General features: G+C 40.9%; 1 protein-coding gene across 3 annotated transcripts in view; it reads left to right on the forward strand.

Moving 5' to 3' along the window:
* Positions 1 to 24,711, forward strand: part of grid2 (glutamate receptor, ionotropic, delta 2) — a 523,204-nt gene that overhangs the window by 475,345 nt on the left and 23,148 nt on the right. For all 3 annotated transcript variants that reach the window (XR_014801858.1, XM_084947220.1, XM_084947219.1), the window contains exon 14: positions 10,885 to 11,051. Coding sequence is in view for 2 of the 3 variants with exons in the window: in XM_084947220.1 (XP_084803346.1) it covers positions 10,885 to 11,051 (167 nt within the window). In the remaining variant the exon portion in view is untranslated. The remainder of the gene's footprint in view (positions 1 to 10,884; positions 11,052 to 24,711) is intronic.

Here is a 24,711-nt window from a genome sequence, read left to right on the forward strand (position 1 = left end):
AAGCAAAGACATGAATAATTAGTTTCGATTTAACCATTTCCATCTTTCGTGTTTTCTTGGTCCTGTGGTTGGGTGAAAACACAAATCAGAGCTGCTGAGAAACAACTCTGGCTCATGGTTCAGTGGTGTTATGGCTTCATTAAATGAGCTTCACCATCACTAAACCCCTTTAAAACTGATAAACAAGATATATAGACCATAAACAATGAAAGAGCAACAGAATTGGTTTCATTTTCTCTCCTTGAGGCAATTGTTGTTGTGATTTGGCATTATATAAATAAAGTTGAATTGAATCCTTTTCAGGAAGGAGGGATGGAAATTAAAAAGTGGCGTGAGTCATAGAAAAAATAGGAAGCAGAAAGAAGAGAGACGCTGCAATGACTTTAATTTAGTGATTATGGACCTTACCGAGTTGTCTTTGTCACATTCATGAGAAAAGAAAACAAGGCCCAATGCAGTGATTAGGATGCATTGGTGGTTGATAGTGTGTGTCCGTGTGATTGTGTGGTCTGTGTTTGGGTGCGACTGTGCTTGGGTGTGTTTGTTTTGGTATATCTGCGTGTGACTGTGATTGTTTCCAGAGTGTCAATGTTTCTGGGAAAAGTAGCTTATGATTTAATTACCTTGGCCCAAGCAGAGGCACAACCCTGTACCTGTGGAAGAGAGGAAGGAGCACGTCTGTACAGTGTGTGTGGGTTGGATATTAGATGCAGCAGTTAGTGTTGCATGAGATAAGCATCACTTGCATATCAAGTACATTCGGCAAGAGCACGATAACTTAGACACGCATTGAAAACATTTTCAAGGATTTTAAAACTTGAGCCTGAACGCAATTAATCAAAGTTCACTCGACAAATACAAACGTGGTTATTACCACCAGAAGAACCTGAAGACAGCACACCTGCAAATGAAAGCACCAAAAAATATCTCCCAGCGTAGTTTAAGAATATTCCACCACCCCCAGTCACCCCATTTGTATGATAATGGGAGGGTTTATGAAACCCTAAAATGCAAAATGTTATTTAGCACCAAAAATACTCAGTGAACATGGCACACTGGTGGATTGTGTTCATTTAAGAGATCCTGGAGATCATCTGAAAAACAATTAAATGAGCTCTACATTTGATAAAACAGTCGTCAAATAGTCATAGTCATCAGACGATGGGTACACCGTGGTCATAAAGGGGGCCTCCGGACACTAAGGATTTTTCTGCATCGCATGAGTCTATAAATTTTTTTAAAAAGGTGTCAATATGTACATGTAACCATAATAAGTTTAAAAAAAACCCTACAATGCAGATAGAATATAGAGATACTGATATGTAGAGTTGCATCACTTATTTTAATCAAAAACATAACCCAGTAGAAATTTTATTTCTCATCATATTGTAAGCATAATTTGTAGATGATGAGATTTGCTATAAACAGGTTTTTAGTGAATAGTAACCATTACCTATTAATATCTTGGTTCTTCTCTGACTATGTCTTGATAAAGTAAAGATTGGAAATATTTAATTTGAAATAATGACATGAATATACATAATCTGTATATGCGTTCCTACTATTGTACTACTACGCTCCTACTACTGTCAGTGCGCCCCAGGGTGGCTGTGGCTACAATGTAGCTTGCCATCACCAGTGTGTGAATGTGTGTGTGAATGGGTGGATGACTGGATGTGTAAAGCGCTTTGGGGTCCTTAGGGACTAGTAAAGCGCTATACAAATACAGGCCATTTATTGTATACCTGTTTTTAAAATTGTGTTATATTACTAGTGCAACTGTGGATGGACATTACAGTGGGAAAAAGAGAAAAATATGTAAATACGCAATGGTAAAACAAATGTTACATTGAAAGCTATGGGTTTAATAGATGGAAAAGCATTACATTCAAAACATAAACTCACCCTCATGTTCCTCACAGTTATTTGGTCCGCTGACAAGCATCCCCTATCTCCTTTACTGTGAATTGGAAGTGAATGATGTGAGAGAAAATGTTACTTCTACCATTCAGTAAAAATTAACATTATGCATTTACTGTGGTAACCACGCCATTTTTATTAGGTTATGTCCAAACAGTTTTGATGCAACAGCTTTAATGCAACCGCCAAATTGTTAAGGAGAAGCTTCTTCAGCCGTGCACATGGAAAATCATTGCAATCGCTCAAGCCGCTGCCTTACATTTACCAGCAGTGACATTACCTTTTCTATTGCGATAAATGCTGAAGTTGAAGACATTTTAGTCTCTTCCCTTTTTCCGTACCACAACTCTGTTTCATTCTTTGCACACCTGAGGGTCATGAACTACAAACGTCAGACACAAGCAGTGGTACTGTTCATAAACTGGATAAGAAATACCATGAAAGAGAAAGTCAGAACACAATGCTAATACATTTCAGATACACTACGTAAAAAGAGGTAAGCTGGCCTTCAGCACATCACTCTATGGTACCATTCTAAGTGAGATTTTGTCGTCAGTAATTAACCAGGTTACGAGCCTTTATTAAGCTTTGCACGTAGAGTGGCTGTTCTGGTGCATAAAATCAAGTGCTCCCTATTCACACATACTGTACATTGTTTATGAAACAGCTGCAGCTGGAGGCAAAAGCATTTCCCTTCACAGGCTACAGCATCCTCTTCATTACCGGGACAATGCCTTTTTTATGTGATTGCGCTGTAACGTAGTGGAATTGATGTAACCTTTAAGAAGACATATTGAACCGGTGTTTGTATTAACTGATCCTGTGAGATCAACAACCTCGTGACTAAAAGACACAGAAAAATCACCGCGCTCAGTCATAACCAAGTGACATTTTTATTATGAAAGCACTACTGAAGAGTTTTTCATTATTACTCAATGTGCAATTCATTAAAAAATGGAACAGGAAACATTTCTGTCACTAAAAGTTGAAGCTGATGCTCTAAACCTCTGCTCCCCCATATTTTCTTTTGTAGCTAGTCATTTAGGCCACAGGCTAATATTATATGTCAGTGCAGTTCTTTTTAGAATTTGCATTGCTCTCTGCTGCCTTTAAACTTGTAAGGAAGAGGACTCCCTTACTGCATTTATTTATATTATATTATCTGTATAGCACCTTAGAGCACACCTTTCACTTTATTAAAAGCACTTTATCAAGCACTTTATTTAGCATTGCACTTTAAGCATGGATTTGCACACACAAGAAGTTTAAATATTTATTGACTATTTATTGGGAATTTTAAAATCAGTTGGTAGCCTTATTTCAGATCTGGCACAGCTGCTCCTCATCAAGGAATGTGGTGGTTGTCTGTCAGGAGAGAAGAATGGTGATTGAGATTGTGATTAAGGTTTACCAGTAAGGAAAACTAATGCAAATGTGTGTGTGAAATCTAGGGATAAAAGTGGTGCAAAAAAGTGTTTGTAAGATAATGATTACTCACCTTTCTTGCCTGTGTCCTCTTCAAGGTGTTTGGGCAAATGTTTCCCCGGGGGTCCAGACACCATTTAAAGGTTCCGGGAGAGACCATTGGTAAAGAGAGTGTGGTGAATCTTGTTGTGCTTGGGTTTCTGGGTTTTTATAATATTGGGTTTGGTGTAACAGTAAAGTGTGAAATATTTATTAATATGTAAATGTGAAAATGTATTTATGTATTTATTTATTCTAATTGATATATTGTATACTGTGGTGGAAGGTTGGGATTTAAGAATTTACCTGAGAGTGGAATAATGGTTTAGTCTGTGACAGCTGAACATATTTAAGGCTGCCAGTTGTCATTAGAGGGTGGATTTTTGTGCTGTGAAGAAGCTTGACAAGTTGTTGTAAGGAGAGCTGTATAGCAAATAAATACTTTGTTCCACTACACTTGCTTTGGTCCATCTCACTGTGTTTCCAGCCGCTAAGGGCCGCCTTGTTACAAGTGGTGTCAGAAGTGTGTCACTCATGCCACAGTGAGAAGATGATGACAAGAGGTGGAAGAAAGCCAGGCCAAGAGGAGCAGCCTGATGAAGGAGTTGGAGCTTCATCTGAGCTAGAGGCCATGGCAGCAACAAGCCCTGAGGACAAATTGGAGGAGTTGACAGGGTTGGTGAAATCTCTTATGCGGTCTCAAGCAGCCAGAGACCAAAAGTGGGAGAAGGATTTGTCACGTCAGGAGCAAAGGTGGAAAGGCATGCAGCATCAATTTCAGCAAATCCAGCTACAAGTTAACGCTGTAATTGATAAGCCTGATCCACCAGAGGCGCCAGCGCCCCCTACAACATCTGAAGAACAAGAACTTGGATTCAATGGTGAAGACATTCCAGTGGCCAGTGGGTCCAGGTCTTTAATTGAACCAAAACTTTTTCCTCTGTCAACAGAAGATGACATTGAACATTTTCTGACTATGTTTGAAAGAATGGCAAACGTGTGTCGATGGCCCAGAGATGAGTGGGCTATTCGTCTGGTTCCCCTGTTGACAGGTAAAGCCCGCACAGCCTACATTCTTATGGATTTAACAGACTCTGAGAATTATGATAAGGTGAAAGAGGCAATTCTGGCAAAATATGAGATCACTGCTGACACCTACAGACGCCGCTTCAGATCTCTGAAAGTTGAACCAGGTGAGACGCCACGTGAACTTTATGTAAGATTGAAAGACCTGTTTTCAAGATGGATTAAACCTGAAAAATCAACTGTAGAAGAAATATCTGAGCAGATAATTCTGGAGCAGTTTTTGAGAATGGTTAACCCAGAGCTGGAGATCTGGATACGTGAGCATGACCCGAAGACTGCAAAGGAAGCAGCTAGCCTCGCAGAGGTTTTCACTTCAGCCAGAAAAGGAAGCAAGAGCACCTACTTCAGCCGCGAGCCCCACTACGCCCAACCACGTAAGTCCATTGGGGGTGAACAGGGTTCTGGTCAAGTTCAGGCTAGAAATCTTTCTAGTTCTAGGCAGCTCCCTTCTCATAGACCTCACAATGTGAAGAAATCCTTTAATTCTTCAGTTCAGGATATTAAATGTTATCACTGTCATAACTTTGGCCATACACAACAATTTTGCCCTGTCCTTAAGTCAAAACCATCTCTTTTGTGTGCAGTTCCAAGACCAGCCACAGAGCTGGTAGGAAAGGCAGCTTGTACTGTCCCTGTTTTAATTAATGGGCGTAAAGAGGAAGCTTTGCTTGACTCTGGGTGCTTCCAAACTCTTGTACATTCTAGCATAATTTCAGGAGAAAAGCAAGTGGGGTTGGGGCTACAATAAGTTGTGTGCATGGAGACGAACACAGGTACCCCACTGCTGAGGTTTACCTGACAGTGGGAGGTCAAACCTACTTGTTAGTGGTAGCTGTGGTTCCCAGTTTGCCATATTCAGTGATACTTGGTAATGACATCCCCACTCTTTTTGATCTAATACATCAGTCAGATTATGACCCTGAAGTGAGTGCTGAGAAAGACATTCAAGGCTTAGGTGATGAATCTGGAAGCTCACTTCCTCTAGATATGACAGGTGAACCATTTAAACCCTGTCATGTAGTCACAAGAGCACAAAGTGCAAAGGAAATGATGCAAGAACTACCCTTTTTTGAGGAGTCTCTTGAAACGGAGCCAGGGAAGATTAGGAAGTCTAGGGCTCAGAAAAGAAGAGAAAAGTTCAAAGGCTCAGGGGAAAAAGGTACAGCATTGTTCCCTAAGCCAAATAACCAACTTGAGTTTGATGTTCCCTCAGATTTAGGTGCACTCCAAAGAAGCGACCCTACTCTAAAACCCTGGTTTGAGAAGGTAACAGAGGTAGAGGGGGCTAGTCGAGGTCAGGTAAGCTGTCTTGCAGACACTGTTTACTTGATTAAAGGAGGCATCTTGTACCAGAGAAAGGAGAAGTGCGAAGCTGTAGCACTCCCACAACAGTTCAGAAACAAAGTTATGGATTTGGGTCATTCAATTCCATGGGCAGGTCATATGGCTTTTCACAAAACACTGAATAGGATCAGCAGCCGTTTTGTTTGGCCAGGGATGTATGTCCAGGTTTCTGAGTTTTGCCGTTCCTGTGAAAAATGTCAGTTGATCTCAGGCAAAGGAGTAGCGCGAGCCCAGTTGCAACCACTGCCAATTATTGAAACACCATTTGAGAGGCTAGGCATGGATATTGTGGGCCCTTTAGAGAGGAGCTCCACAGGTCATCGCTACATATTAGTCATATGTGACTATGCAACACGGTTTCCTGAGGCCTTCCCACTCAGATCAATTAAAGCTCGTCACATTGCTAATTGTCTTCTGCAGCTTTTCTCTAGGGTAGGCATACCAAGAGAAATTCTGACGGGTTGTGGAACGAACTTTCTATCCAAGTTGTTGCAGCAGGTTTATAAGCTTTTAGGGATAAAGGGACTTAAGACCACCCCGTATCACCCCCAAACGGACGGGCTAGTGGAGAGATACAACCAGACTCTCAAAAGTATGCTGCGCAAGTTTGTCTCCGACACAGGTGCTGACTGGGATCAATGGCTGCCATACCTTCTGTTTGCCTACCGGGAAGTCCCGCAGGTTTCCACTGGCTTCTCGCCTTTTGAACTTTTATACGGTCGCCAAGTGAGAGGCCCCCTGGATCTGCTTAAGGACTGCTGGGAGGAATCCAAAGCAGAGGGCGAAAACATCGCAGCCTACGTCATCACCATGAGAGAGAGGTTGGAGAAAATGGCATCATTGATGCAAGACAACATGAAAGCTGCACAAAAATATCAAAAGACTTGGTATGATCAGAAGGCCAGGGATAGGGTCTTCCTTCCAGGTCAGAAAGTACTGTTATTGCTTCCTACCAGCGATAACAAGTTGCTGACAAAATGGCATGGACCATACGAGATCGTCAGACAAGTGAGTAAAGTCACTTATAAGCTGAATATGCCAGAAAGAGTTAAAAAAATATCAGACATTTCACGTGAATTTGTTGAAGGAATTCCACAGCCGACAAGAGCCGGTCTATCAGTTACTGGTGCGTTCAGTTAAGGATGAGGAGGTGACTGAGAAGTTCTTTCCAACTAACATTCAAGTTTGTGCTTCAGTTGACCTTTCTCATTTGTCTCCTACTGAGCAGGCTGATATAAAACCACTCATGGACCCACAGCTCTTTCGAGAAACACCAGGCTTCACATCACTGGTTCAGCACAAGATACGGGTGAATGAGGATGCACCCGTTCGACAAAAGAGCTACAGAATTCCAGAACGGTTGGTGCCAGTGCTGCAGAAAGAAATAAAATTGATGTTGGACCTGGGAATCATTGAGGTGTCAAGTAGTGAGTGGTGCAGCCCGATTGTTTTGGTACCAAAGAAAGATGACACCCTGAGATTCTGTATTGATTTCAGATATTTGAATGCAGTATCCAAGTTTGATCCCTACCCAATGCCCAGGGTGGATGACCTGCTGGAGAGAGTTGGATCAGCAAGGTACATTACAACACTCAATCTGTGTAAAGGATACTGGCAAGTGGCTTTGGCACCAGAAGTGAAAGAGCTGACAGCCTTCAAAACTCCTTTTGGTATGTACCAATTTAAAGTCATGCCATTTGGGCTTCAAGGTGCACCAGCGACATTCCAACGATTAATGGACCATGTACTGAGAGATGTGTCAGCATTCTCTGCAGCATATCTGGATGACGTGGTGGTGTACAGCCAGTCCTGGGAAGAGCATGTCATTCACCTACAGAAGGTGCTACACTCCATCAGAATGGTTGGACTGACTATCAATCCCAAGAAGTGCTCCATAGCCAAGAGAGAAGTGGAGTACTTGGGCTTCGTGGTTGGCTCTGGGAAGATAAAGCCGCAGGTTGGAAAGATTGAAGCAATTCAGTCCTTCCCAGTTCCGACAACAAAAAGGAAGGTGAGAGGTTTTCTGGGTCTAGTAGGTTGGTACAGGAAATTCATACCTTCTTTTGCAGAGCGATCCACTGTACTGAATGACCTCACAAAAGGCTCAGCCCCCAACAAAGTGCGTTGGACAGGAGACTGTAAGAAAGCATTCAGAGACCTCAAGGAAGCAGTTTGCACACATCCAGTTCTACACAGTCCAGACTTCAACAAGCCATTCATCTTGCAAACTGATGCTTCAGGAGTTGGCCTTGGAGCTGTCCTTCAGCAAGAGGTGGATGGTGAAAGAAGGCCTGTGGTGTTTCTGAGTCGGAAACTACTCGACAGGGAGACAAGGTATTCGACGGTGGAGAAAGAGTGCTTGGCCATGAAATGGGCTATTGAGGCCTTGAGGTATTATCTTCTGGGACGTCACTTCACTCTGGAGACTGATCATCGTGCCCTCCAGTGGTTGAACCGCATGAGGGATGCAAATGCCCGCATTGCAGGATGGTACCTGTCTCTGCAGCCTTATGACTTTACGGTCCAGTATAGGCCGGGGAAGTCAAATGTGGTTGCTGACTGTTTATCTAGGATGACAGAGGACTGAAGCACTTCGTGCTTAAAGACAGGGAGGAGGAAATGTAAGGAAGAGGACTCCCTTACTGCATTTATTTATATTATATTATCTGTATAGCACCTTAGAGCACACCTTTCACTTTATTAAAAGCACTTTATCAAGCACTTTATTTAGCATTGCACTTTAAGCATGGATTTGCACACACAAGAAGTTTAAATATTTATTGACTATTTATTGGGAATTTTAAAATCAGTTGGTAGCCTTATTTCAGATCTGGCACAGCTGCTCCTCATCAAGGAATGTGGTGGTTGTCTGTCAGGAGAGAAGAATGGTGATTGAGATTGTGATTAAGGTTTACCAGTAAGGAAAACTAATGCAAGTGTGTGTGAAATCTAGGGATAAAAGTGGTGCAAAAAAGTGTTTGTAAGATAATGATTACTCACCTTTCTTGCCTGTGTCCTCTTCAAGGTGTTTTGGCAAATGTTTCCCCGGGGGTCCAGACACCATTTAAAGGTTCCGGGAGAGACCATTGGTAAAGAGAGTGTGGTGAATCTTGTTGTGCTTGGGTTTCTGGGTTTTTATAATATTGGGTTTGGTGTAACAGTAAAGTGTGAAATATTTATTAATATGTAAATGTGAAAATGTATTTATTTATTCTAATTGATATATTGTATACTGTGGTGGAAGGTTGGGATTTAAGAATTTACCTGAGAGTGGAATAATGGTTTAGTCTGTGACAGCTGAACATATTTAAGGCTGCCAGTTGTCATTAGAGGGTGTTTTTTTTTTTTTTTTTTTGTGCTGTGAAGAAGCTTGACAAGTTGTTGTAAGGAGAGCTGTATAGCAAATAAATACTTTGTTCCACTACACTTGCTTTGGTCCATCTCACTGTGTTTCCAGCCGCTAAGGGCCGCCTTGTTACAAAACTCACTCATTTTTATACAATTACATTCATATTTTTTGTGTTCCTGTGTAAAGCCAACTCTATTTTTGTTTCCCCAATATGGCGTATTACTCAAAGCAAACACATGAATTCCACTCTGTCTTAATTTCATCCACACATAGAGGCTTTTACATCCATCCTATTTGTTTTCTTGCATTCTCTCCCTTGCAGGGCACCATTTACAATTCAATACACAAGCTAAAACATTAAATGTTAGGAAAATTACAAATGGTGTCATCGGGGTATATTACTGGCACTTTTTTTGACTCATTGTTGGGGTTTTTACACAAAGGGCAATGACAGTGTTAATCAGATTAGCAGAGCTTTGGTTGATTTGACATCAGAGGTCACTGCACATATATTGTGCTTAATAATTGATTTGAGCTCTTTTCACCCAAATGTAGGGGAAAAGTGCCCTTATTGCTCAATTTTAAGCTGTTGAAACAGATTTTTTTTGCTAATTTACGTAGCACAAAGCCCATAATCTTTTCAATTCAAAAGCAATAATGAAAAGCCATTAAATTATTCTTCAAAGTAATAAAGTGTTCTCTTCTCTTTTTAAGGTTGTAAAGAGCTGAATTTGCTATTCTGATGCCCTGCGGTGAATTATTGAACACACACACGTACACACATGTACACACTGCAGAGAGCTACAGGCTGTGAAATTACCCAATCACAAGGTCTTGTCAGTTCTCAGACATTAGTCATCTCACATAGGCCAAGTGAGGTGATACATACACACACACACACACACAAAGACAGAGGGTTTTGAAAAATTTATAAATCTCCATTAAAGTTAATGACACACCAAGTCCAAAATAATGTATTAGAGGAGAAGTGTGTGTCTGTGTGCCTGTTGTCACCCGAGGCTATTTAAGTGAATTGTCAGGAGGTGTTAGGATGTGAATGTCCCAATCTGGTTGTTTATTCTCCGTTTTTCATTTTCTTGCGAAAATATCCCGTAGATTTGCAGAATATTAACTAGAAGCTATGTTAACAACGGGCACCTTGGCTTTTACTGTGAAACAAGCTGTGATTCTCACCTTGAGTCCATTTCCAATTCTTCTCACGCACAAGCTGCTATCTCACTCATACCCGCAGTTTGACCATGCACATACACAACAAGGACATGAAAATGAAAAACAGATCCAACACACACCTATGCAGGGCTCAATGAAGATGAGCCAAAACACTACATGAATCTACAGTCAAGGGGGAATGCCGAACAGTAAAATTGCTGTGCTGTGCTATGAAGTTTGCCGTCCTGCAACGCACAAATAGTGTAATCTTGGCTCGACACAACATTTTTGGACTAAAACTGCTGACTGTAGTTATGAAATTTCAGCGCTGGGGTGAATTGGTCCCCTTAGAGCACGTTAGGCAGAAAAGGTCTAAGATGATTCAGCCCATAAATATCTTTAAATAGTTCAATTTTCAACCTGTGAGCCATTCTTGGATCTCTTAGAAAACCATCTCAATAACTCAAGTGCTGAATGCTCTGGGATGTGTTCTGCGTGACCTCCGATGCACCTTTCTGAGCATTGTTAACCACCTTGTAAATGTCTTTCAGGTGAAGTATGGCCGGTTTGGTTTTGTGTGGGATGCAGCAGTGCTGGAGTACGTTGCTAATAATGATGAGGATTGCTCCTTCTACACCGTCAGCAACAACGCACCAGACCGTGGATACGGTATCGCCATGCAGCACGGCAGCCCCTACAGGGACATTTTCTCCCAGAGGTAAGAGCCTTATAACAGTAAACAGCAGCCAGCTGCATCATTAACTGCATTTTATTTGTTAGTTTACAAAGAAAGTACATATTTTACTTGCTGGATCTGTTCTGTTTCATACCATTCATCTCAGTTAGATTGTCTTCTCTTTTAGGTATTGAAAAATCCCCCTGTTTTGGAAATGAGTAGCATTCAAAATATATTTATATGTATCTTCCTAGTTATGGAGAAGTCCAGTAATTTGGTTTTTTTTATTGCTGCTCCAGATTAATTTCTGTAAAAAAATGGCCGCTACCATAAAATTTGCCCTTGTACAGTGACCGAAGAACCTTAAGACATCAATCTAGACAACAACAAGGTGGCAGATAAAAATTGCCAACTTCTGTCTTCCAGAATTAAGAGTGCAATGGCCTTTTTCCCATCTTCTGTGCAGTTATGTGAGGCTTAACGTGAGGTTAACCAAGTGTGACTACCTTGCCTCCCAAATAAGTCAGCAAAGGTGCAGTGCAGTGCAAGCTGTTTCTGGTTGTGTATCTTGTTACTGTAGCACAAAGCTGAGACTCTGTTGGTTCTCACTGCTGAGTACAGTAACTGAATTTGTTCATTTTTTTCATTATACATCTAGTTTCTTACAGTAACCAGGAATCTTGGTAGTTTCTTGAAATGCAACACAAAGTCATGCATCTACACACTGAGAGGCCTCATTTGTTTTTTGCATTAATCTTTATTGCTGTGCAGTGATGTCACATGAGGTGAAGTGTCTGTGAAAGCCATGAGCGTATTGGTTGCATCTTAATCCTGTGGGCTTATGAGTTATGAGTTTTTTGGTCTATTTGTGGATTTGGATTTGTGTGTGCTGTAAGTGAGTGGAACATCTTGTGTGTGTGGGCCTAAGTTTGCAAGCTTTACAGAGTTTGAATGGGTAGGCCTGTCTGTCTGCTCCATATCTGGTGAAGCGTTACGCTTCTGAATATTGCCTATCATGACTTCTATTAAAATAAACAAGGAATTAATTGACAGGCTATGGAGGCAGTGTCACACTCTTGGGAAGTCAGTTTTAAACCGTTAACTCACACTGGTCCCCATGCTTCAAACGAAAAACCAGGGAGAAATCATCAGGAGAAAAAAAATTACAGAGGCATAATTATTTTGTTTTTCTTTGCAGTGAGTTTTAGATTTTACGTTGTGCTATTCTCTAACATACTGACAAAGCACAAAGTCTGGGTTTAACGGGAATCATATGACCAGTCAGTGTCTTGACACCATGGAAAGAAAGGTTTCATTATGTTTAGTCATTGCTGAAGGCCAGGTAATAACAAATCTGGAGGCTTGACACATCTTTTGGTTGGATTTGTGTTGACTGGGAAATCCAACGGTATTTGAGAGGGATACATTGTGTACATTCCCTTGTTCATTTGTTCAATTGCTTATTAACACAATTATCTAATCAGCCAACCAGATGGCAGCAACTTGTTGCATTTAGGCATGCAGTCATGGTTAAGATGGCCTGCTGAAGTTCAAACTAAGCATCAGAATGAAGAAGAAAGGTGATTTAAGTGTTCGTTGTTGGATCCAGAGGGGCTGAATATTTCATAAACTGTTGATCTGCTGCATTTTTTTCACACAACCATCTCTAGAGAATGGTCTAGAAAAGAGAAAATTTACAGTGAGCAGCAGTTCTCTGGGCAAAAATGCCCTATTGTTGCCAAAGGTCAGAGGAGACCGACTGGCTTGCTAGGAACGCTAAAGTAACTCAAATAATTGCTTCTTACAACCAAGCTATGCAGAAGAGCATCTTTGAATTGACCTGACAACCCGTCAGATCTTGAAGGAGCAGGTTCCATAAATTTTGATAACAGAATATTGGAAAAACATAGCCTGGTCTAATGGGTCTTGATTGCTGTTGCAACTTTTGTTGGGTTGGTAGGGTCTGAATTTGGAATAAACCACATGAATGCATGTGGGGGATATTGGCTTGGGATGTCACAAAACTCAGATGATCTCAAATTCGTGCTTGAACATGGCAGTGAGTTCACTGTACTCAAATAGCCTCCACAGTCACTGGATCTCAATCCAATAGAGCACCTTTGGGATGTGTTGGAACAGGAGATTCCCATTCTGTATGTGTAGCTGAAAATTCTGCTGCACCTGTGTGATGCTCTCGTGTCAGTATGGCCCAAAATCTCTGGGGAATGTCCAGCACCTTGTTGAATATATGCCATGAAGAATTAAGGCAGCTCTGAAGGCAAAAGGAGGTTCAACTCAGGACTAGCAAGATATGCCTTAAAAGGTGCCCAGTGAGTGTATTTTCCCACTTCAATAAATAATAATAAACTCTAGATTACATCTTTTGTTCATAGTTAAGTCTAGCCTAGTCTTGCTTATGTAAATGTGGAGCAGAAGGGGATTTTTTTTGGTCAGTAGCACAAACTGATGAGGTTGTTTATCAAGCAGTCAATCACATTCTCTGTAGGCAGCAGCAGTGCAGAGTGGAGTGATGGAATCTATCCAAAATACTGAGGGGAAATGTTGTGGAACTAGTATACAAGCTTGAGTGTTTATTAAGCGTACCAAATGGCACATGCTGCGTTGTCTACAGAAATGAGATGGGCATGATTTTGTTCATATCAGTGCATCGCTATACTGGTATGAATCTCGTCTACTAAAAGGGATTTCAAAGGCAGTAACACAGTGTATGGGTAGACAACGCTCAAGCTGGCCAAAAACAACTAGAGCCAGTGGGAGGAATTATATAACCAGCCAACATCTGTTAAGCCTGCAAAACCTTCTCTGATTCAAGTACAAGCACATGTGTCTGAGACCACTGTGTCATTTTTCCCTCTCTTTTTGCATCTTTTTTGAGATTTCATTTCTTGACATGACATGACAGAACAAGTATAATAGCTATAGCTGCAGGCTTTTCTGCCTTTGTGTTAGAAAAACACATTTTGTATTAGGATCTCTGTGAAGCTTTTTGATTCTATCCCTATGTAAGTTGCTTTTCGTGGCTTTGGCTAATTCTGCCTAAAGCCGGTTCTCATGTCTTCCTGGTAGGCTGTTCTTGCTTTCAAATCGGTCGTAATGAAATACTTAGAAACATGTCTCAGAAGGATCAGTTTTAAAGCACTCCACCTATGTACACTCTAGATTCATTTTCATATATTATCCCCATAACCTGATACTGGTTTGAAAGCAAAACATGCGTTAAATAGGCATCAGCGCATCAGTGTGTAGTAACTTTTACTAGTGAGAGTTCCATGTTAATGCACTGTCCTATGTTAGAAAGTCCTAAAAAGATACTACTAATACAAACACCATTAAGATAAGCAAGATGATTAAAATATAGCAATGATGAATAAAGATGTCATTGATTGGCTGGTCTAACTGGGGAGAGCTTTAACCACTTCTGAGGAGTATTTACTTTACTTTGTATTTACTGTGTGTATCAGTGTGCGTCTTCTGTATACTTGAGGAGTGTTCGCTATCTGCATGCCCCTAGAGATAATATGAGAGATGAAAAAGAATTTATTTGCTTCGACACTTTGAGGAAAAAGAGAAAAAGGCAGACTGCTACAGCTTCATCAGTTTAAACCATTTAGTTTGTAATGAGAAAACCATCGGCAGAGTTCAAGTGCAGCACCAGCGCATGCCTGCTTCTGTTTGTGCGACTGTGCGGATCTAAAAGTTTTTGGCGGCACAGTAGAACAAATAGAGTGCAAATGTGTACATGCTTGAGTATGTGTGATGCTCTGTGATTGCTGGAGACAGCCTGCAGATTTACCAGTCAAAAAAAAAAAAACAGTGCCGTAAAGGAGTAGTCCTCTAATTTAAACCGACAGCTTTTGACAAGTTGCTTTGAAGTGCTGAAGGGCCAAGAACTTAAAAAAAACCTTCTCCCTGGCAAATATTATTTTTTGTCTGTTTGTCTGAAGGCAGTGATGTGAAAATGTAATCCATAGCTGATGGACATCTTGAGGGTGTTGGTGCCCAGATAGATAGATAGACAGATAGATAGATACCTGGGAAATGTTAGGAGGAACACTTCAGAGAAAATCAACTACACGACCAATATTATATCAAATTTTGTCTTTCATTATTATCTTTCTCAATTTAAGCACATTTGAGGTGAGCAAGGAGAGCCACATCTACCGTATGAGTTTGGCTTTGGTCACAAAGATACATTTATATAGTTGTTTTATTACCTGTCTGCAGGCAACTGTTCATCAGTGGCCTGAGGGCTAATCATTAACTGCTTCAAAAATAGAGCCATGGTGGGCTGTATATCTGTGGGGACCTTGGCAGTGCATGTTGTATGGTACATTTGAGGGGAGAAATGACGTATACACCTGCAACAAATCACTGCTACAAACAGATAAATCACACCTCAGAGGCCGTGGCTTGGATTGCTGTGGTGAGCACCCGAGCCTGGCTTCACTCTGGAGAAATTACATTATCTTCTTAGACTGTGTCATGTAATTTCTTGGCATGGTTTATATGAAAGCAGGGATTAGAACTTTTGGAGGTCCTGAGTTGGCCGTTTATTATTTTATTATTTTATAACTTCATATATATTTATTTTTATCTTGAAAGGAATCATGTGTTTCTCCACAAAATAACTTGGCAAAAGTAGGAAACCTACCGTGAAGGCTTTGTTAGGGTTCAGTATTGTGTTATCAAATGTAGGTTTGTTTGGAGTAGCTTGCCATGATGCCACTTTATTCAGAAGTGATTATTATTACTCTTATTTGATTATTTATTTAATTTTGGTATCTTAACACCATGGCTAAAGTCTTTATTCAGCCTTTAATCCAGCAATGGGTGCATGTATTCTTTGTTGCTGTTAATTCCATTTCCAGATGAAAAATCAAAGTCAGCAATAGTAAGTGTTGTGTTGAGAAGTGGAAGTGGACTTTGACTAAAAGTTATTTTAAATGATGTTAAAGCGCATCGAGTCCCAGTAAATACAAGGTAAACTATATAGGGCACATAAACAGTTCGTTGTGATGCTTTCAGCATTCTGGCAAGCTTTTATATCCCCAGCTCTCATGACAATAAAATTGTCAGCAATAGTTAAAAAACTCTTGATGAACTGACTTCTGAAAGTTTGGTTATTGCAAACCTTGAAGGGAAATTTAATGAATTGTATAGTGTTTTTTTTCTTTGGGAATGTATATGATAGTGATAAAGTAAATTACACCAGTGAAGGGCACATATAAACGTTTTTTAAAGCTGCCTTTGCTCATGTAAATCTTACATTTTAGTCCCAGCAGAGGGGTTGTAAACAGAACCTGCAGAAGAGAGATGAAGGTATATTGCCTTGTCCTGTTCTGTCAGAGGTGTCTCATGCATTTAAAAATAAAAATCTACTATATCTACTGGTGAAAGGCGGTTTTACTATCTAGTGGCTAACACGGATGAAATACTGAAATACATTTAATGAAAGTCTATGTAATTGTCCTTTCACCTGACCAATAAAAATTCAAATATAATCTGAACATTGAAAATAAAAAGGAGGTCAGGTCTAATTGAGGAGGTTTGCCTGTGCTTGTGAGTCACACTTACACAATTGTATAAAACTCGCAATGAGAAGGAACACACAATTATACTGACTGAACAATTAGCATGGAAAATTGAACCAGTAAGTCAAATCAGTGACAGAAAAGTAATAGTAGTTTCATAGTCATTTAATAATCGGCAGTGTGTCATACTGTATCAGCAATGTGACTCAAGCTTTACAAGTGACCATTTCTGCTTTCTTTGGCTTTCACTCATTATGAATTTTTTAACTTTGAGACAAAACAGGGTGAACTCATTCTCTAGGATTTGTTAAATTAGCAAAACATTTATCTTTTTATTAATTAAATAAGCATAGCCAATAGCTCTCTTGTGCCCTTACAGCCCCTACATGCACTGAGTGGTGAGTTGTATTCTGAATTTTCTGCAGCAATCAACAAATAATTAGATGGTGAAGTATCAGTTTTCTCCTGTGCACCAACTCCCAGACTAGCCTCATCCCCCATTTGGAAACTTTGGACCCAGCTGCTTTGCTTGCCTTTGTGATTTCTCCATCAGACTGCCCCTGCAGGTGAAGATGTCTGCAGTTGATGATAATGGCTGATGATAATCTCGTACAGGAGGCAGAGGAGGTATTCTTTGACATTCTACTGTAGAGTCGGATCCAAATAACAGGCCAGACTCCAGTGGCTTTTTCTCAGTTCTCTTTTGGGACCCTTCAAGCTTAGTAATGAAGAATCTTGAGTTCCTCTTTAAGATGATATATGTGTCGCTCGTCCCACTATCCTGCCACAAGTTGTTCATAACAGTGAAGCAGTGAACAGTGGTTTTCCAAAGGACGTTGGTTTTCTACTGTTATTTTTGGAAAAGCGTAACCTAGCTTAGGTGCTACATCCCAGGGAAGCCTTTTCAGAAATTTAAGCCAGATGCTGCTCAAGATGTTGCAGGGCAAACAACGTGGCAAGGTTATCCTCGCCTTGTCTGCCATAGCAATTTAGCCCATCGCTCTTTCCCCAGAGATAACCACGGACATCAGGAAGCACGGCTTCAGCCTCTTTGCAATAATGACAAAGTGGACGATGAGCATCAACAGCATACTGCATTGCTTTTGTGTTTTAGCTTTCTCCAGAAGTCAGATGGAGGATGCTGGATGGCCCCTTATCCCCCGAGTGAGGCGTTTAGACCACTCTTTGACAGAGCCATGGCTCGTTTACACTAAACAATCAAGGAACCAAAACGATAGAAGACTTTCACCGTCTCAACATCAAAATCGCAGAGATGCTCACCTCAAGAGGAAGTTTGCTCCAACCATTACTAACCCTGGGTCTCAATGTTTCAGTACACTTGGTCCCGCAGCCCACCCACAATTGTTTCTTCCATTGCTACTGTGTAGGGAAGGGATCAGATGCTTTATCAGGACCACCATGAGAAAGATGCAGTTCTGACAGACTTACTTGTGCAACATTGTTGAATTCTGGGCTTCCCCTTAAAACCAAAGCGCTCTTCTTTTCACCAAACTGAGCATTTATCTACATAAGAACTAAACCACCTTGACAGCAAAGTTGTCCCCAGTGAAACTGAAAGTGCTAAACTCTCTAATATCACTTGTTGCACCCCACAGAGTGGCGCATGTGCTACCTGTTGTACGTCTGCTGGATTTGGTGCCTGAAAGTGTTGTGGTTGTCCCCTTGGGAGTCCTCCACATCAGGTAAATTCAGGACAATTTAGCCGCCTGCACCTCAACGAAATACAGTACCAAAACTCCATATTTAATGTTCCTCTCCCACTGCAGCCAGTTTGTCATACATAAAAATCCCACATGTTCTCTCTGAAGGGGAGCTCCTTTGGGACAACTGTGTCAGACATAACAGAATGCAAAGATGCATTTCTCTCCACCTAGAGATGAATATACCAATCTTAAGTCACTGGTGGGAAGTGAAGAAACCTTTGTCTCCTCGCATAATTTTCACTGAACTGCACTTACTTCTCCATTCATTCTGGTGGCACCAGAACAAACAAGCATAGTATAGCTGTTAGTGGGGGAGCTGTGGCAGTTGTCTTGTCACAAAGACATATGAAAAACATATGGTAACCCAATGGACAGGAGTTTTGATAGAGATTCCTGTTTAAGCTGGGGTTCCTATCTGGACTCTGTGAAGGGATCTCAGAGGTCATTCGTGGTGGCTTACTGTTAGCATGTACGAGTGAGTAGGTAATGAGTCAGCATCTCATTTGAGGCGCCACGGGCTCCTCTTTTCATCAAAGTTTACAAAAAACCTTGCATAGTTAGCATGCCTCATCTCCCTTTTGAAACCTCCTGCATACATAATGTACGACTTGAAGCACACTATTTTCCTCGGCTGAACTTCATTAAATACTCTTGCATAATTCTGACTCTGCAGAGTTCATTCTGCAGGAGTTGACCTGGTCACACAATATTTCCTTCACAGGCCTTTCCCTGCTTAATAGAACCCAATATCCAAGGAGCAAGATCTTCTACTACAGCCTTCTACTAAAGCCTGTCATGCAGGAAAATGGTGCACCTTCCAGCAGTGGTGCATGGACAGAAGCGCAGACCTCATGTTGTGTCCTCTATCCCCTGTGGTGACCCATCTCCACATGCTTAAGAGCATAAACAGGTTTTTCATTATATTTTGCACATGGCTAACATCAAACAGATCCAACTGTTTATCCAACACAAAGTACACTCATGAGGTATGTCTCGCTGACTGTGTGAAGCTATCAGACAAGCCTACAGCAGCAGGAACAGAGCCTCCATAGGGCGTCTGTGCTCACTTCGCGAGCACCTTATCTCATTCACATCCCTCCTCAGTGGGATGGAGTTGTCGAACAGCTGCACAGCGGCATCTTGGGTCTCTCACATTCCCATTCATCTGTTTCCATCTGCACAATATATGTTAGTTTTCCCTGACTAACTCATTTTTATGCATACTTGACAGCTCGTTGTCAAATCTCACCCTTTTTATGCACGTGCCAAGAGGTGTTCCTCTAATCCCATCATGGATTAGTGAACTGCGCAGTGTGTAATGCCCCACTCTCCCCTGCTGTTGCAGGTGTGTTGTGGCAAAGGAGTCTAATTTTCACTCTTTTTCTTTCCACACATGGACTGACATAGTAAATTATCATGGAAAAAAAACCCAACCTTATTTCAATACCTTATTGTAGCGTATTGTTTTGCGTGTGTGTGTTATCCACTAGGAAACACTGGTGTCGTGGTGGGATGTTGACCACATGCCTTATCCTAATAATGACAGCTCTTAGAGGAATTAGCATGTGCATAATACTTACTTACAGCAAGCCCAGATTCTGTGATGACAGACCAACTCATTAGGCTGTAAGCTGTGTTTGTTCCCCCTGTGTCAGAAAGAAAACGCTGACTTACAGAACACAAGGACATGAAAGAAAGTCTTGAAGGTTGGACAGGCACAGAGGGATAAACACAATAGCTCCAACTTTTAGCAGCTTATGCTTATACACACAGAATCTGTGGTTACAGTGTGTAACCAACTGTACTGTATTACTCTGTATTAAAAGAATAATCCAAGTCCTGTGGGTCAAGTCCTTTTCCAAAGAAAACTTTCACCTAGATTCTTAGTGAGAAAATTGTATTTTAGCTTTACTTGCTGGTTTGATTTTTGGGGCCCCGTTAAGTATTGATGTTTTTATCTGAGTCTCTTTTTCATGCTCTCTCCCTCATCTTTCTCTTTCTTATTGATTAGTTCATTTCAAAAGCAATTTCAATTGCAAACAGCACAAGTTTCAAATGCACCAGCAGCTGTCATGCATTCACTCGATGAATACCCTCCAAATAGTGTATAATCAGTTTTTAAAGTTCAGATTTTAAACAACAGAAATTATTTTATTTTGAGAACTGTGCCTTTGATCTTTTTGGTGTCTTTGTAGTAGCATAATACCTTGAGCGACAAGCGTGATTAGGCTTGATCAAGGCTTCTGCCAAAGAAACCAAAAGCTACATGCTGGTTATTTGATTCACTGCATCTCTCTTTCTGTTGTACTCACTAAGCTCCAGTAAAGCTGGAGGCTCTAAGGCCCTTAGTTTTCACTGCATGGAAATCACCCCCAAAAAAGTCTTTTCTAAAGAAACTCTTGTTTGTCTTTGAAATTTATGTGTTTGTATGTGTTTATGACACATTGTGATTTAATGTCAGGTGACAGTCTAAGCCTAAGTCTAAGTTGTCTAAGCTCTCTCAGTCTGTAACTGTCACTCTTTGTCATTTCTCAGTCAAACTCAGCCCATGCATTCATTTAATCTTTGCAAATCACTCATCAATTAACGATGAAGGTCTTTTTTCTTACCCTGTTTCTTTCTCGATATGTTAATGACAGTTAATGGCTGTTTTACTTCTGTGCGTTGTTTATCATAGTTCAGCTCGATAATCTGTTTCACTTCGTGAACACAACTGTGGCTTAATGGTCCTTAATTGAAAATTTTGTTGACAGTGTGTATGAATGTGTATTGAACCCTGAGGGTGCTAATTGGTATAATTAAGCTTAGCAAACTTTACTTGAGGGACCAGAGACCCAAGGGTGAATAACCTCCCTCACTCCAGTCCTCGGGATTCATTGTAGAAGCGATATCTGTGTTGACATGGGGCCTTATATTGTGATTATGAGGCCAAAACAGAAGCAAAATGCTTCATATAAACGACTCAGTCAAATAAAATAAACAAAGATGGAAATTTGAAATGTTTCAATGGAGTAGTTCCACTGAATAATTATATTGTGTAAACAACTGACCCTCGTTGCTTTCAGGCTGCTCCCTGTACGTGCCCTCCAATCTGCGTTCCTTCCTCCATAAATGTGGACATATTCTTCTCCAAATGATAAAGCACGTGCCACTGAGATAGAGTAGCTGTTGAAGAAGATAAATGCATAAAGTATTGATCCCTTTTGTGCACGTCACATTGATCGGACTAAGTGTTAGCAGCTGATGCAAAAGCTTCGATCGTAATGAAAAAATGTTTCCTTGCAACTGAAGCCACTGTTAACTGCCTGAGCAATCGGAGCAGCTTGATGATTATTATTGGTGGCTCGCAGTAGGATAGTCTTGTACTTTAACATCATCCTGTTTCTTTCCCTCCAGAGTTCCCATGTTATGGCGTGTTTCTTGCCTATAGGACCCCATGCTCTGTGTGTTTTCCCAGCCTCAAAGATGACACACAGTGATCTTAAACGTGAGGCAGAGCAGCGTGCCATCTCTGCTGCTAGAATGAGGCAGTTAAAATGCTTGATCTATGCCTAGCAAGGTCACTGGTGAGACTTCTGGGTTTCTTCTTTTTATAGTTGACATGAATAATCTAGCTCTGAAGCAAATCTATGCACCAACAGTGCTGAACTAATATTTCTTCTATCTGAGCTGACTAGTACTCTGTGGCTGAATAAACAGACTACCTAGAAGTTGCGGTATTGATGTGTGCTGCTGGGTCAGTCTCAGCTTCTCACAGCTGTTCTTTGCTAAAACACAAGTGTGCAGTCAGGTGCAGGTGCACTTCGTTGATTGGTTTACGCCGCCGAGTCTCTCTGGCGCTCTGTCTTGGCCCTGCTCACAAAAGTGATGAAGAGATTTTTACAACTCAACAAAGTGAATGTGACACATCAGTTTGAAGCTGACTTTTTTTTACCTCCTTGTGATATATTCTGACAAGTTTGGCTTGTTTTTCTAAGGCGGGTCACAGAGAAACACGATGTGATGCAGAGAGAGTGATCCGATGTTTTATTGATTCCCCTACACACCTTGCACACACAGGTCAAAATAAATAGCTTCAGCAGGCCTTTACCTGTGGTGATTCAGCATTTAAGAATACTTGGGTGGGTTGTTTGCTGCATCTTTGAGCTAAGCTCTCAAGTTGAAGGCTGACATCCCTAATCAGTGTGTGAATCTCACCTACCCGAAGTAACTGAAATATAGACAGTTAAGGTTTCATCTTAATGGAGTCTGCATGTTCTCACTGTGCCTGCATGGGTTTCTAACCATGTCCAAACACATGATTGTTGGGTTAATTCTGAATTGTCTGTAGGTGTAAATACAAGAATGAATGGTCTGCTGACCTAGTGATGGACCTGTCCAGCGTGAATCCCTAATTTGGATGGATAGCCTTAAGTTTTGTTTGGTTAAATTCAGTCGCCCAAACTCTTTAGGTTTATAAAAATATCAGGGTTTTGGTTAAAATACACACAGTACGAAGTGAAAGGTAGAAAGCTATGTACTAATTCACGTCTGCAAGAGGTAGCATATCTGTAAAGCAGAATACTTTCTGTTTATCTGTGATCAGAATGGATGACAATGCACCTTCTAACCTACTAGTAGGTCCACAAGGGCGCCTATGGGAATAATTAAAACTGAGATCGAACATCTAATGGGCTGATGGCAATTCAAGCTAGTGTTGTGATTTAGTGCACACCTTTCACATCTTTTCTAAGACAAGCCGAAACATTTAAGGCAACATTTCTTACCCCGCGCTCATCAAAACTATAGAGAAACTACTTTTCATCTTTATTATATGGACATTATTCTCAATCGTGTATTCTTATGGGTCTAACACGAGTGCGGCGGCTAGGGGCCCGCTGATGCTGCCAGCTTTGTGTTAAGCTAGTAAGTGAGCTGTCAAACCAATGTTGTTCTCATTTAAGGAGCTGACAGTCAGCAGTCGTCTGTGAGCCACAAACTCATTTTAGAATAACACCTCTGTCTCTCATCTCCCTCCACTACCCCTTCTCCGCTCATTTCATTCCACACTCTTCCTCTGTTCACTCATCATTGTCTTTTCTCCTCTCTTTACCCTTCTTGGCTACCTTCTTACTATTCTGTCTCCTCTACTTTCCTACCTGTGCTCCCCCTTTACCTCCATTGTATGATTCTGTTGTCAGTCATCCATTCAGCCAGAACACACTGCCAGGGTTTTTGCACCCCTCTCATTTTCTCTCTTGGACTCACTTGGGTTTCTTCCCCCCTATCTTCAAATCCTTTTTTTTCCCACCTCTCACTTCACTATGACTTCTACCTTTCATTGTCTCCAACTTAAAATTGTGTTTGCTACAGAGGTGACAGAAGATAAATGTTCATGGAACTACTGCAGACATGTTTCACCGCTCCACAGATGTTAGTGTGCTCCAAAATGATGCACTCTGCCTTTACCCCTCTTACAGAAACAGTTAAGTCTATGTAGCAAGCTCTGAAATTCACTGAAGTGTTTCACATTATTCTTGATCGTCTAACTCTCACTGCTCTGCATTTTAACTGGCTACAGCTGCAGTAAAATCTGCTACTAGGAATGTAAAGCTTTGGCCACCGCCTGCATTTATAGGCTCCTTATGGATGGGCCTGGGGAAGACTGCAGAATCAACACAATATATGAAGTTATAGCGCATTTAAAGGGCAGTAAGTGAGATTTTTATCATCCCATTGCAGAAAATAGCCCTAATATATCTAGACGGGGTTGAAAGCCAAGTTGATCAATACCAGTGACTCAACCATCAGTTTGCCAGGTGCTGAGATAACAGGCTTTCAAAACTCACTTTGTAGCCTGTAGTCTCTGTTTGGAACAGCCTCGCCATCCATTTGAGTTCGAAAGACAGTCCCCATACCCCAGCAGTGGTGTAGCAGCACAGTGTGACATCTCTGAACAGTCCATTTTCACCACACTAGGGATCTAATTTCTAACATTAGGGGCAGCCTATTAAACCAGTTACAAATAGACAATGCTGTCAGATTAACTTGTAAAAGCTCTCTTTTCAGGTAATTTAACTTTAAATGTGATATATTTTGGACATATTCAAACTCTGACTGGGTTTTTGACTAAATCAAGCACAAGGAAATTACTTTTAAGTCCATTAAAGTTAATATGCAGGGTTTTTTTTAGTTTTTTATGACAGTTCTTTAGCCTAACTTGCGCTATTTCAACCTGGAAAAACATCTTCAAATCTGTCCAAATGAGTTACAGCAACGGAAATGTCAGGCCAAATTAAATAGCCTAGGGCTCTATGGACAGCAAACACTTGAGAGAATTTTGGAATATCATGAGCCAAAATCCCCAGGCCTGAATGAAGTCTCAAAACTCTAAAATAGAGATTAAATTATAGTCTCGTAGTAGTAAAAGACAGCCTCTTTACACTG

Source organism: Perissodus microlepis, chromosome 12 (assembly GCF_051167445.1).
Source record: "Perissodus microlepis isolate ML-2025 ecotype Zambia chromosome 12, ASM5116744v1, whole genome shotgun sequence".
NCBI lineage: Eukaryota > Metazoa > Chordata > Actinopteri > Cichliformes > Cichlidae > Perissodus > Perissodus microlepis.